General features: G+C 42.1%; 1 protein-coding gene across 4 annotated transcripts in view; it reads right to left on the minus strand.

Moving 5' to 3' along the window:
* Positions 1 to 14,664, minus strand: part of tfec (transcription factor EC) — a 35,981-nt gene that overhangs the window by 6,130 nt on the left and 15,187 nt on the right. The window contains exons 1-3 of one of the 4 annotated variants that reach the window (XM_027019767.2): positions 3,430 to 3,648; positions 579 to 809; positions 195 to 296 (exon numbers count right to left, since the gene is read on the minus strand). In XM_027019767.2, coding sequence (XP_026875568.2) covers positions 195 to 296; positions 579 to 677 — 201 coding nt within the window. In that variant the 5' untranslated portion in view covers positions 678 to 809; positions 3,430 to 3,648. Of the gene's footprint in view, positions 1 to 194; positions 297 to 578; positions 842 to 2,929; positions 2,977 to 3,429; positions 3,649 to 14,664 lie in introns of those variants that run through there. The other 3 variants (XM_027019768.2, XM_027019769.2, XM_035528357.1) reach the window with 3 other exon arrangements.

Consider the following 14,664-nt stretch of genomic DNA (forward strand, 5'->3'; position numbering starts at 1 on the left):
TCCTACCTGGACTTAATCTGACCTCAAACAAAGAAAGACTCTTTTTCCTAAGCACTCCAAAAAGAGATAAAAATGTTCCACTTGCACTGCTGGTCATTAATTCCCCCTTAATGCTCTTAAGAGATTTATCTGAAATAACGACTAGTGCTATACCTTTCCTAATCTGTGTTTGAGTAAACAGATTCCATACTTACATTATTCTGCATTATGATGCTAGGATCCATACATTCCAAGCTGCCATCATTGAAACCAGACTCAAGGCTAATAAGGTCATCAATAACTTCATCCACTGGAAACTAAAACAAAAACAGTGATTAGAGTGTAGCTCTTGTCCTTTGTCAACAGTCACTGAATTAGCCTCACGCAAATGTCTCTGTTTGATAGGTACTAGGCTTAATAGACATTAAGTCAGTTTGGAGTGAAACAGTGCAGGGGGAGCTACAGACCTAGTCCTAGTCCAGCCTGCACACAAAGCCTCTTATCAAAGCAAACAGCCCTTCCCGCCTTGCTCCTGGCCAGCACTGAAGCTATCGATGAGCGTGGGGGTGGGAGCCTGGCTGTGGTGCTATGACACTCACCTCGCCATCGTGGCTGCTGGTGAGGGTTAGCAGGGTGACGGGGCTGCCTGATGTGCTGCTCTCACTGACGGGCAGGTGCCCATTGCGCAGGACCGGCATGGTGCCCAGGGCCTGGCCCGGGTTTGGGTGGGGCTGGCCCGCAAGCTTGCTGCCCAGTGTCAGGTACTGCTTGACCTGCTGGGCCTGGGCGTGGTGGAGGTGGTACTTAGCGGTCTCCAGGTGGTTCTGGACCTGGGGATTGAGACAGACGTGCTCTCCTCATTCTGTCATTCATGCACAAAGGAAATTCGAAGTGCCTTCGAATAAAAGCATACATGTCTGAGAACACACCGTAAGTTAAACATATATCAGACAAAGTAAAACATTTGTCATGAAAATATTTTCATAGAATATTTGTTGTTCCAAAAGCGTTCATGCTGGGACTAATCAAAAATTACAATAGATTCTGAAATAAATGTTACTGATTACATCACATGATTACCTGATTACATCATGCTGTAATCCAGACATAATTTCAGTAGTCAGGATATCAGGCCCAACAATCCAACAATACAAAACCAAGATGTAAATTCTAATAAACCTAGCTGAAGATATTTCCGACAATAACTTCAGAAGCATAACTTACGTTCTACCATTGCTAACCCCCCAAAAATCAACCAGACAGACCACAAGAACCGAATTTGTTCAAAACTGAAGCGGAGTCGCTCTGAGGAGTGAAACGAAAAGTCCTTACGCATGAAACTTGGGCTCTGTCTCGCACCCTGTAGTAGGCACAGTCAGTTAAGTGTGGCATCCTCACAACCTCTGTGTCCTCTGTACCCGATGGAGGAACTCCTAGTAGGATCCCAGGCTAAGGCTACCAGCACAGTGATTGTCCTCTCCTGCCCCCCAGTGTCTTTATAAACCAGCTGGCTGTAGTAAGTGACCTAATTAGTGTGAGGACCAGGCCTGGCCTTTTTATTGGCTACTGCGGTAATCACCTCAAATAGAGAGTCATCAGAGCACAGATCCAGAGGGTTTGATCACCATAAGATGCCTGTTTTGACTATATCACCAATTCAACAGGACCATATTCTGCTTGCGTGAAGTCACAAAACAACACCCCCTCCTCTCCTGCCCCCATTACACACACTCGCGCACACACACACATGCAACCACTTCTGCTTCAGGGACTCCAAGACAAATGTTCCTTGTTGTATGCGGCCTGTGGATCACCCAGGGGCCTGTTTTGAACTCTGCCCTCTGAAGGCCATTGTCCTCCATCTCATCTCAAAAACTAACCATCAAGACCATCAAGAACAGGGCTCTCATCTTATTTTAGTCCACAAAAAAGCTAAATATAGGATGGAGCTCACTTTTGGGGGAAAGTGCCCCATCTTGCCATTGCGTGGTCAAGTTCACAAAGGGCCAACTGTGAAGTTATTCAATGGCTACCATAGTATTTCTGGAAAAATCCAAAAATAAACTTTTATTGCCATCTAGCTAAAAATACATTAAATGAATACCAAGCTTTTTTTTCCCTAGTACAACTACATTCATAAATAAATGTCACTGATTTCATCCCAAATCTTTTTTTAATAATGATTATTTGAATATTAAAAGTGACAGGAATTCATAGCCTCATTTTTAGAATGCTCCTACACGCCACATTTCCTGTCAGACAAGCCCCATGATTAATAAAGTTAAATTCCATAAAAAACAGCAGACTTTTTTAGAGCCTGTCTCCTTTACACACCAGCTCTTCAAACACAGAAGCTCAATAATGACAGACCTCCTGTTATCACACTTCAGTCTATTTCCTCTCCCGTCAGGGCAAAGATTATGCAGGTCACAGAGCTTCCTAGTTTGTGTGTCTTCGCTAGCCGGTGTGGAAGCGGCCCACTGGCTGCAGTTCGTCCTTGTCTTACTTTTCCCCTCTGTACTGTAAATGCAGGAGACGTGCTTATTAGCCAATTAGAGGCTCTAATTTGACTGGAGCTGTAGTCTTTAATGTAACCGGGACAATGACCTGACTATGTGTGAATACACACCGCCGTACTGACGCAACAAGCCAAAGAGAACTGGAGAATAATGTGAACATTTTATAAGGATAAAACACGACACTTTATAACTTTGCATATTAAAATGTCCTATTGTATTTGTGGGGATAGCAGCACTCGGCAGCAACCCCTAATGCAAACAAATCATTCTCTATACTTTTGTGTATATTCAAATAAGAATCGTCTGATATTACTCTTATTAATTTCCCTACAAACTAAATTTTATCTAAATATTTTTCATGTGCACATTTTTATTTATCATAGAACTTCGTAATACTTTTCCCACAAAACTTAAGATCTTTCAGGACGTACCTATGCCAGGTTAGAGGATGCTGTCAGAGGCTTGTTTTGGGGATTTGTTTGTTTGTTTGTTATCTTTTCTAACTTCATACCAGCTCTGTGAGGGCACAAGAATTTTTGCTTCTATTAAAAGTGTGGTTGTAGCTTTAAAACTTACATTTTTTCACACAGGTTGTGCCACTGGATATAAGATACTGCAAGTGGTTCAGTTTTATAACAACTTCCTAAGAAGGACATTTTGTACACTTTGAAGCAAGGACAAACGCTCTCCCACCTGAATGACAGCTGCATGTCTAGTTCAAAAATCTGGTTCAAAAATCTGAGACTGAGCCAAATCGAGCAGTGGCACGGCCACCTTGATCATTCTCTAACGTGAGTCAGCAGTACATGAGGTTATGTAACTGGGCATCGCTTATAAATGTGAAAAAGAAACAACACAGATCATTCAGTAACTTTCCCATTGATTTATACAAATTAATATCACTAAAAAAATGAATGAGTTTTTTCATTACCTTATTAAGCTGTGGGCTCTAGAAAACTTAGTCCATTCATCAGGCTTCCAGACAGGCAACCACAATGAACTGGAGGAGCCTAGGTATTGTCTGGGGTGGATGCGCAGATGTTGCTCAACTCTGTTTCAGTATTAGCCAAGTTCTCCTTTCACTTCAGAAAAGGTTGAGTTATGAAACACTGGGGTGGATGATTATGACTAAATGTAGAAATTATGGACAAAACCCCACACACCCACAGGACATCCTCTCAGTTGCTCTTCTATGGCAAATTAATTTGGGATCATTTAAGTTCATTTAGAATGACTGGTACATGTTTTGGTCTTCCATGACTGCCTGACCAGCATGGATGTGTGTGCTGTGTTCAGCCTGCTATCTGAGAAACAGAATCGTTGCACCACAGAACTTTCTAAAGGGAAGAGAAAGTGAAAGTGGGAATAACAAACATAATTCTGAAATCCACCGTGCTTCTTCCTTTGGAAAGCCATGTCTTGTTTTAATTTAACTATTTAACTAACTTCTTCCTTTTGCTTTGATATTCAGGCAGTCCATAAGTGTTGCATCATATTGTATTTACATACTGCATTGGTTTAATTCTTCAGTACTGTATTTATTATAATTCAGTTTGTAATTTGTCTAAATGTTGAGTGTATTATCTTTCAACAATATGCTAATTGCTATTGACTATTAATTTCAAATTGATGGGTTAAGATCACTGTCAATTCATTGAATTGGACATAATCTATTTAAAATGATTTTTTCCATTCACAATCTGGAGCACACTGTTGAATATGTAATGTGTAACTGAATATTTTTTTTTCCAAATGTCCAATGTGTCAGTAGTAGCCTATTAGTTCTGACATGCTAAGAAACAAACACACACACACACTTACATATACATTTATCATAACAGTCCAGATTCTTCTTACTACATCTCAGCCTTGCTGTCTTGCGGTGTCAACTCTCTCTCTCGCGGTGTCAACTCTCTCTCTCTCTCTCTCTCTCTCTCTCTCTCTCTCTCTCTCTCTCTCTCTCTCTCTCTCTCTCTCTCTCTCTCTCTCTCTCTCTCTCTCTCTCTCTCTCTCTCTCTCTCTCTCTCTCTCTCTCTCTCTTTCCCTTTTTCTGAATGTGCAGCTTCCCTACCGGCAGTAGCTGGACCTCAGTGAGGAAGACGACTTTGACCACACAGCAGCGACTCATGGCTCCAACCAGAAGAAGCGTGTAGCAGCCCGAGCTTCAAGCACGCACACACACAAGCGCAGCTTCCCTCACACCAAAACCTCAATGAAGAAGGAGCCGATGTGAATCAGTCCAGTGCGTGTGCAGTCAGCCATGGAAATAGCAAGGATACGTGACTCTGTCTGTGTGTGTGTGTGTGTGTGTGTGTGTGTGTGTGTGTGTGTGTGTGTGTGTGTGTGTGTGTGTGTGTGTGTGTGTGTGCGTGTGCGTGGGTGTGTGTGTTATTTTCCTGAGCTGTGTATGCTGAAAACCAGGCTTGGAGAGGAAGACATGATACATCAGCGATCTCAGCACTTAAGCTTCCTTTAGGAGGGTCACTTCAGCCCAAGCCGTTAGCCCAAGCCCTGACAAAGGCAGAATTTTTGATGGTTCAGAGTAGGAGCAGGGGGTGAGAGGCAGAGGATGTCTTCTGTAGGGGTAGGGGGTGTTTGTGGGTAAGTTCCTGGTGCTTTCCTCTCTATCCATACACAGAGTTTTACTCAGCACATTCCACTCACAGGTTATCTCTCTGACATACACTTCTCTATGCATTTTCACACACAAACATGCAAGACTGTATGACTGTGAAAAAACACAGCTGTCAAAAAAATACTGTCTAAGGAATTTCAGGTCACACATGTCCTGGTATTCACACACACACACACACACACACACACACACACACACACACACAAGCCAAGGGCCAAGATTGCACTGGAGGCCATAGGGTGCATAACTCTGTTAACAGCCCATGGAAACGTGTGGCTTTGCATCCATTGTTCCACTAAGCATTTTGACACTGTACTGCAGATCAAAAGCAACCCTGTCCTGGGCTGGACAGGCTGGACACTCTGCAGCAAAAAATCCAGCTGCTTTTGCATTGCTGTTTTCACACATCATCATATCCCTGCAAATAAGCGATAAAAATGTGTTTTAAATCAGTGAGTCAAACTGCATTTTAGCAGCGTAGAGATGACAGGGATGAGAATGGATGCCTTATAAGCCAATTAATGCAGAGTTTTTATAGTGCCAGTGTAGAGTACTCACAGTTGTACGCTGGTGAGGCATTGAGGAGTGTTCGTAGTGCCAATGTAAACTATACACAGTTGTACACTGGCCAGGCCTTTGTTAAATTCTCTGACTGCCCTGTTTCCTGAACTGAGGGAAATGCTGAAAAAGCTTTCTGGTAGTATATCAGAAAGGCTTTGAACTTGTGTGTGTGTGTGTGCGTGTGCGTGCGTGCATGCGTGTGTGTGTGTGTGTGTGTGTGTGTGTGTGTGTCCATATGTGTGCATGTATGTGGATATGCTCGTGTGCACATTTTGTTTATGTATGTATGCATTTCTATATTTTTCTGGAGGGTTGTTTGTATACGTTTACTCCTGTTGAAAGTTCTAGTTAGCCATTTGGCTCCCTCCCTCTCCCAGGTCCCAGTCCAAATGCTCACCTTTGTTAGTTCCACATCCAGCATGCATAAAACATAAGCTACTTCCTGTAAAAGTTGGTCTGCTTCTGAGGCAAGACTTCAAAGTCCAGCTCACACATCTGAGACCTGTTTTATCCAACAAGAAAAGGAATGCATAATAGCAGCTGCCCTTTAATGATTCATATATAAATTAAATATCACACCCGCTTATATTGCTTTATGGGAGTGCCAATCTGTTCCCTCTGAGTATATAGATAGTATAGAGTTTAAGTTAATACTAAACAAAGAATTAATTTTATACACACACACACACACACACACACACACACACAACTTTGGAATTTTTTTTTTTAAGTGGATGGAAATGGAAAAAAAAAATGATGAATATCATCATCTGCATGTCTAGTACAAAGTATTGGATAGTGATGGTCCATATTTAATCGTTACAATCTTAAAAGAATGAATCCAAAATGTCTGGTTGCATTTTATTCTTAGCCATGGACAGTTTCTGTCTGTGCCATTTCCATTTTGCCATAGTTTAATGGCTAAACAGACATTCCAATGACCAATTCCTTTCCAATTAAGTAAGCAAAATTTGGAGACAAAATGAGAAGAGACACATAATGTTTTTCATGCAAACTGTGTCATATAAACAAGTTTGTAAGTTGCTGATGGGTTTGTATGCTTGAAGAAAGATAAACAGGAGCTCAGGTCAGCAACTTAGTTAAAAAAACAAATTTGATTTTTCCAGGAAATTAATTAAGATGTATCTGTGCTGGGGCCAGCAAGGCAGTGTCACCTCAGACAGAAGTGTGTGGACCTCTCCCTCTTCCCCATCCAGTCTCCTCGTGTGCACCCACTTCAAACTGTGGGAGCTTGGACCCACATGCCATTGGTAACACTAGGCCTCTATCTGAGACTGCGGGTGAGCGAGCACCTTCTCCCAGGATTGCCCTGCCCTCAGGCTCCAGTGGAGGCACCTCACACAGCTGACCAAAATCTGCTCAATGCTTTGAATTTGGGTTTTAAGGCTTGAATTTGTGTAGGTTTGACTGTGATGTCAATTACACATGGGCTGATCACTGCTTAGCCATTCTGGCCCCCGACTTTAATGCTTTGGATCACAGAGTGACCGGACCATGTGACCAGGCCACGTCATATGACCTCCCTTCACATGCCGGGGCACGAACATTTGGCCCAGGACCCACAGTGGAAGGGCTTATGGGTAAGTCATGGTTTTGAAAGGAGCTCTTTATTTGGATTTGCTAATCACTGGTTTGAAATGGTGAAATGGATTGTTCCGGTCCATGCATGCTCAGGTGAGCTGGAGAAATTTAGCTTACGTATCTCAAGGCTCAGAACAATTTAGAAAAAAAACAAAAAACAAAAAACAGTATGGAGGTTGTGCTTTGTATGGCCTTGAGGAAAAACTTGAAGTGAAACATTTTGTGCATTCAGATTCAGATATAATCAGCATCTAATGCTTCCTGAAGAGCATAGTGCTCATAGATGCACAAAATATATTTTACCTCTTCATGCTGGAAATAATGTATCTGTGCCCAAGTGCAGTACTTAAGAAAATTACTATCACTTACATATATTAGTTGTCTAGCTTTCTTACAGTCCCAGAAAGGTAAAGATCACCAAGGGGTGAATTGATGGGAAATTAGGGGTGTGTGTGTGTGTGTGTGTGTGTGTGTGTGTGTGTGTGTAATATAGCAGAGGATAATCAGTCCTTTATATTTTCAGTGTGTGGTAAAACACCAGATTAATATTTAGCCTGATCTGATGTGGCTACTGGATGTGGATGAATTTGCATTGAATTATAGCCTCTGCTGAAAGTGATATCAACTTGATTGGAACTGGTTTGTTGCTGATATGGAAGAAAGTGCTCAAATTAGGAACTTTGGGTGTTAGACTAGCATGGTATAGTAGATAAACATAAAGCTTCTGTTAAAAGCCACAAGCAAACGTCTGCCATCCACCAATATTTTTCTGTATTCATATTAGGAGCATCAAGTTGGGCCCCAATGTGTACTAACAACATTAACTCCTGCATTTGGATCTAAACCAACATTAAAAGTGGAGATGCTTGGGACTTTACGCACGTTAGTGAAACATTGGTCATATAACAGCAATGAAGACATTGGTGAGCTGTTTTAAACCATGTTCCCTGATTCTAAGATCACTAAAACCTTTAAGAGTAGATCATTAGGTGATTTGTATTGGCAGACTGTGAATTTTCTCTTAACACTTGCAAAGAAAGTTATCAGTAATGTAGCAGACACTTGAACTTGGCCCAGAAAAGTGGGCTGATTTCTTTCTTTCTCTCTCTCTCTCTCTCTCTCTCTCTCTCTCTCTCTCTCTCTCTCTCTCTCTCTCTCTCTCTCTCTCTCTCTCTCTCTCTCTCTCTCTCTCTCTCTCTCTCTCTCTCTCTCTCTCTCTCTCTCTCTCTTCTCAGATGTGTGTGGATCAACTTGACCTCAGGAGCTTCAGGTGTCCACCTTGATGAATGGGCCCATTTTTAACATCTCCAACAAGACCATGCAGAACAGTACGGAGGTGCTCAGCTCATTGCTGTGGGAAGCTACTATACTATACATATATTGTACATACATTGTTAATATATTTTGTATATTTATAGATATATATTTCCCTATACACCCCTGTTTTTTCTCCTCAGTTTGGACAGAGCCCTCTCAAACCATTTCACTGCGAGTTATACTGTGTATGACTATGTATGTGACAAATAAACCAAACTTGAAACTTGAAGCTGTTGGGTCCACATATTATGCAATGCTTTTAAAAGTGGCTTCTCCATGTGGCAGCTGGACAAACCTTTGAAAACCATGCACACACTGTTCCACAATGTACCAGCAAGGAGAGAAGACTACATAGCCACTTCAGACCAAATCCACCATCTTCCCTTTACAGCTCTGCATCAACCAATGGATTGAGGACCTGCTTGAATTAGAGAGGGCTCTTGCAGCCTTCATTTCACTAGTATATGGATGCTCTAGGAAAAAACTCCCAAACCCTGGAACAGCATCTTCTGACTTAACAGAAGCTGCCCTGAAAGATCCATTCATTTTGGCCAAGCTAGGTCTTTGTGACTGGTGCCAGGGCCTTCAATCACCTTTTGAAAAAGTATCAAACAGACGAGTCAGTCATGCCATTCCTCAACAAAGACTTGGCTGTGTTGATCAAGGAAATGACTTATATGGGTAGCACTGCACATTATCATCACAAAGCTTTTGTCACTACTGATTAGGCCTAATTGATGTGTTTACTATGTTAATGAAGAATAGGTAAATTTTTCAACCTTTGTTCATGCACTAGAATTATGGTAATATCACATTATGTTAAACATAGATTCAAGGGCATTGCATTTACTTTTAAGATTGTCTTTTGACTGGGTCTACTTAGATGCTTTATCGAGAGAGAGAGAGCTCCTCCGGAGAGGTCTGACTTCACGGCAGCTGACAAAAATGGATGTAACTGATGAGAAAAAGTGGCTCCAACCACAGGACACTGGCTTGGGTGTTGAGTCAGTCCTCAAGGTAGTGCATGCAAGGACTGTCAAACATCTTCGGAAATGTGCAGGAGTATAGTTGGGCAGACAGTGTGTCTGGAAAATGTTCAGAGGCCCAGATAGATGCAAGAGGCAGATTAAATGTCTTATTCAAATTATTCTGGAGGACAAACATCTTTCATGTGTTTCTGCTGGTAGGAATAGTTCTGGAATAGGTTTTCAACAAAAGTAAGAGGCCCACGATCAGAAATATCCTGAATAACTGTTAAGCACTATGCTGTACTGCTATTAAAGTACTGTAATCACAAGTAATGTTGTTCAGCATTATAATCATTATAGGTTATTGACATAGTGTAGCTAATGATTTTACAAGATATTTTTCTTTTTTTTTTCATCTCTTTTGTTATAGGTGAGGACATTCTCCCATAATTTCAGGTCTTCTTTTCCTTTGAGAGCAAGGAGTTCCTCTCCTGGCTGTGGTTTCCCTAGCAAACCTTGTCCAGAGCATTGGGCTTTTTGCCGCAAACCGCTCATTTTGTGCCAAGTACAGGCCTCTGTGGAGAGAGCCTTGTTTGGGAACAAGGCAGTAGAGACTTGCAAGCATGGACAAGGGCACTGATACTGTACACAGACTTGTGCATGATTGTGTCACTTTACACGAGGGGTGGGGCTGGGGGATGGGGGTTATCAACGTTCCCCTCACAAAAGAGTTGACTTCTGTGCCATCAGGCAGGTCCTAGCACTATGTCCACCTCAGTCAGGAGAGAAGGAAGCAGGAGTCTGATGCACATGGCCAGAAGAGAAAGGTTACAGAGGATTACACGGAACTAAAGAAGACAATGAAAACCATCCAAGAGGTTTGTGAAAGTCTGGCCAGAGACACAGACAGCTTTGCAGATGAAACCGAGGGAAAGGCTGGCAGTTGGATGGCCAGCTCATAACAGTCCAATGCACAGAGAAACCACTGCAAGGAAAGGTTCAAGAATTCAAGAGCATTGAGGAGGAGGTTTCACTTGTGGAAACGTGCCAAAACCCAGATATACTTTGTGTGATATTTGGGCAGCAATCAGTAATTTGTCCTACCTTTAACTTTCACTTTTGCGATTAATATCTTTCTTTATTTAACTTTTACAAAGTGCACACAAAGTTCATTTTGTTGGGCATATAGTCATTACAGCTATAATTAAATTATAGCAAATTAAATAACGCAATAGCCGTTTAATAAGAACTAAGCAGAAAATTAGATCAACTTTGACCTTACCAGAACTAAGAATACTCAGTTTTGTTAGGACAAAAGATTACTTGTGCTGTATCTCTAATTGTCCATGCCATTTGAATAAGCATGTATGTATGTTAGTCTGTACATGTGCGCACACACGCTGTACACATGTGTTTGTCTGTACATGTGCACATCCTAGTAAACACACACAGTGATGAGAGGCCAGAGTGTTTGTGAAGCTGAGGTTGTTTTCCTCCTCTGAAATTGTGCCTGATTCTCAGCCATAGCAACAAGATTTTAGTACACTAGGAAAGCCCTCAGTTATGCTTTTGATTTTCATTGACAGTTAGTATAAATCTGTCTGCTCACACACACATACATACACACATGCTCTGAGAGGACAGCGATCTGTTTACACAGTCATGGTGTCACTCCATGCTCCATGCCATCCCAGTGCTACCTTTCTTTATTAACCCTGTCATAGTGTCTGCTTCTAACATCCTCATTTTGTTAGTGTACTATAGATCTAAATTGAATAAATAGGTTATTTCACACAGTATTCTATAAATACCCATCGCTACACTTTGGAGCATCGGTAATACAGAGGTAGGCCCGATCTTTAGGAAGAAACTTCTCGCTTTCATACTTCTTAACCTGGGATAGCTTTATTAAGTGGCAAGTACTAGTCACATAATTCTTCAAAGTTTAAAGCATTAATTGCCCAATTCTGTTCTGAAACTGGATCAATGTAATTCCCTTCTCTCTCTTAACTGATTAAACAGTTGAGTTCTATTTCAAAGTGTGCTGGAAGATGCCATGCCTGGCCCTCATGCATGTCTTTGTGTGGGGGGTCTTGTGTGGGAGGCCTGGCCTCGAGTCCCCTCCCCTGCCCACTCACCTGCGCACTGCCTCAGCTCAGTCATGCTGGAACGCGTCCATAGTTTGGGCCACACCAGATAAGACTGAAGGAGATGCAGAGATGTGCAGTAGAGAGAGATGTCCATACACTGAGTCATGGCAGGTGCAAAAACTACTGCCTTTGCTATTTGCGCTGAAATGTGCTCAATACTGATATCTGATTCTGTTATATTTACTGACATGGGTTTTGTCACTTTAGCCACTTTTGTAAGAAAATTTTTGTTTTCATTTACAGCTCAGCCCTGTTCGCCAGGCAGCACTGATTCTGAAATGACGGATCACTCAGTCGCCGTCACAAACACACAACGATAACAAGGAACAGCACAATCAGATGGATACAATCCCACATTCCTAAGAGGCTTTCACTCTCAGCTTGTCTTCCTGCGCTCCTCCAGAGCGGGCTGCTCTGATCTTTGCGCCTGTGTGAGGCTAATGTGATGCGATGTCTCTCTTTTCTTCACCACAGGATACCCCTCAGACCAAAGGACAGACTTAAGGCCTATTAGGCTATTAATTACCTTACATGGCTCCCCCAGGTATGGGAAACCTCTGAAGCCAACCAGGTCATCTGCTGGATTTTGAAACGAATCATGAGGCGCTTCACTATCACGCACTACGAGCTTGATCACTCGGCGTATAGTTACAGTTATGCACATAAGTGGGATGAATTGTACGTGATGCAGAGGGACAGGGCCAGACTGGTGCTCTTTGACATCAGAGCCACGCAGGGGGCTCTGAACACACAAACACACCGTGCACATATGTGTTTTCTTAAACAGATACACACACTCCTTTGTAAACACTGCATTGATCTCTCACTGCCTTGTATGGTATGCACATTTTGCATCTCAATACAAGTAGCCTAAATTGCTCATTATGATTATATATGATCAGCAGACGTTGGGCTCATTCTTCTAAAGGAACAGGTTAAATGCCAGACTAAATTTTCTGTTGTTCCAGAGAAAAAATGTCTTTGTACTGTGTATACATTTCAGATACAACAACAGCTGTGCCTAACACCATTAAACAGGACATTTTCAATTTAGTTTCTTAATTGACTTGGTCAATTGTCAAACTTTTTTTTTTTTTTTTATCTGTAACTCCTGGTGTTTATTTATTGTGTGCACAAATAATATTTTCAGCAAATCCCATTGCCACTGTTAATCATACTTTATTATGGCCTGTGTTTGACTTTCTCGTGAGTAAATAATAAATGTCATTTTGTCAGTGATGATGAGTTTGTATTTCTAAAGGCAGACACAATAAAAGCCCATTTCAGTTCTTGCATATTAAGTTGTTTCCTAAAATAACCTGCTTTACAAATTATACTGGGAGGGTTTTTTGCCAGAACAAAAATGACCAATCAGACCTTAGATAAAAATATCCTTAAAAGACCCTTCTAAAGTAAAGACCAGGTTGACTTACCTGGCCAATCCAGTTATACTCCAACATTGTGATGACTCAGGTTTCTTGACAAGTTGTCCAGGACAAAAGTGACAGCCTCACGCTTTTCTACTAGACAAAAATATCACTCCCTTCCAGCTTGTCAGCAAGTCCACTGGCACCACTAAGCATCAGCAGTACACACACACACACACACACACACACACACACTACAGACTGCCTACACACCCCCACACATGCAACCCCATGCACACACAGGTTTGGCACTCCTAAGCTTACGACCTGTTGATAATGAACCATAACCCATTATTTTGAATCAATGAATTGAAAGAAATAGGGCAAGGAATGAAAGCCGCAGGGCCAATTACTGGCATTCTTTGATGTATAACTCACTCTCACTCACCCAAACTGCTCCGTGCCTTTTGTCTTTATCCTCTCTGTTATTCATTAATTATTCAGGCCGGGGTCAGAGGTCACCTGCCTAATTGTGCAGACGGTCTAACTTAGAGGATGATGTGGATTCTCCTAGTGCTGACAACTCTTTCTGGCTGTGCTCAGCCACCTTGCATTATGCCAATTAATCCAATTCTTTGATCCTCCCCTCCTCCTTCTCTCTTCCCCTATGCTTCACATTGTCCACTGTTGGGAGTCGTTTGGGCTGGTGTGCTAAACTGGTTGGTGGAGGAGTGGGGAGGTGACATGGAGAACAGTGGAGAGGTGCTGGTGTAGTGTAGAGCAGTGGAGAGGTGCTGGTGTAGTGTAGAGCAGTGGAGAGGTGCTGGTTTAGTGTAGAGCAGTGGAGAGGTGCTGGTTTAGTGTAGAGCAGTGGAGAGGTGCTGGTGTAGTGTAGAGCAGTGGAGAGGTGCTGGTGTAGTGTAGAGCAGTGGAGAGGTGCTGGTGTAGTGTAGAGCAGTGGAGAGGTGCTGGTGTAGTGTAGAGCAGTGGAGAGGTGCTGGTGTAGTGTAGAGCAGTGGAGAGGTGCTGGTGTAGTGTAGAGCAGTGGAGAGGTGCTGGTTTAGTGTAGAGCAGTGGAGAGGTGCTGGTGTAGTGTAGAGCAGTGGAGAGGTGCTGGTTTAGTGTAGAGCAGTGGAGAGGTGCTGGTGTAGTGTGCCTTTGTTTGGTGACTTAGAAGACCAGACATAAACTTCAGATTAGCCATCAGGCTTTATGGAACAAGAACGTTCCTGATGGGATTGTGAGGTTCTGAATGGAATGTTTAAGCATGAAATACCATTTTGGTCTTTTGATGAGTTTTAATTCTTTTGACAGTCAGGCTACACATACTAATGCTGGCAACAAATTGTCAGTAGTTAAAGCATTTATGGCAGAGAATTAGTGGTGCATCATGTCAAGACATATAAGATTTGCATCCTTTCGTTCTACACCAACAATAAGTTTTGGAAAAAACTTGCCAATTCTATTATCACTTCTTTCATTTTCTATTGATGCACTCTTGGATATAGTGCTGTATGCCTCTTAAGTTTTAATCAAAAGGTATGTTTCTAGAATACTTTTGTAACA

Source organism: Electrophorus electricus, chromosome 7, assembly GCF_013358815.1.
Source record: "Electrophorus electricus isolate fEleEle1 chromosome 7, fEleEle1.pri, whole genome shotgun sequence".
NCBI classification, from domain to species: domain Eukaryota; kingdom Metazoa; phylum Chordata; class Actinopteri; order Gymnotiformes; family Gymnotidae; genus Electrophorus; species Electrophorus electricus.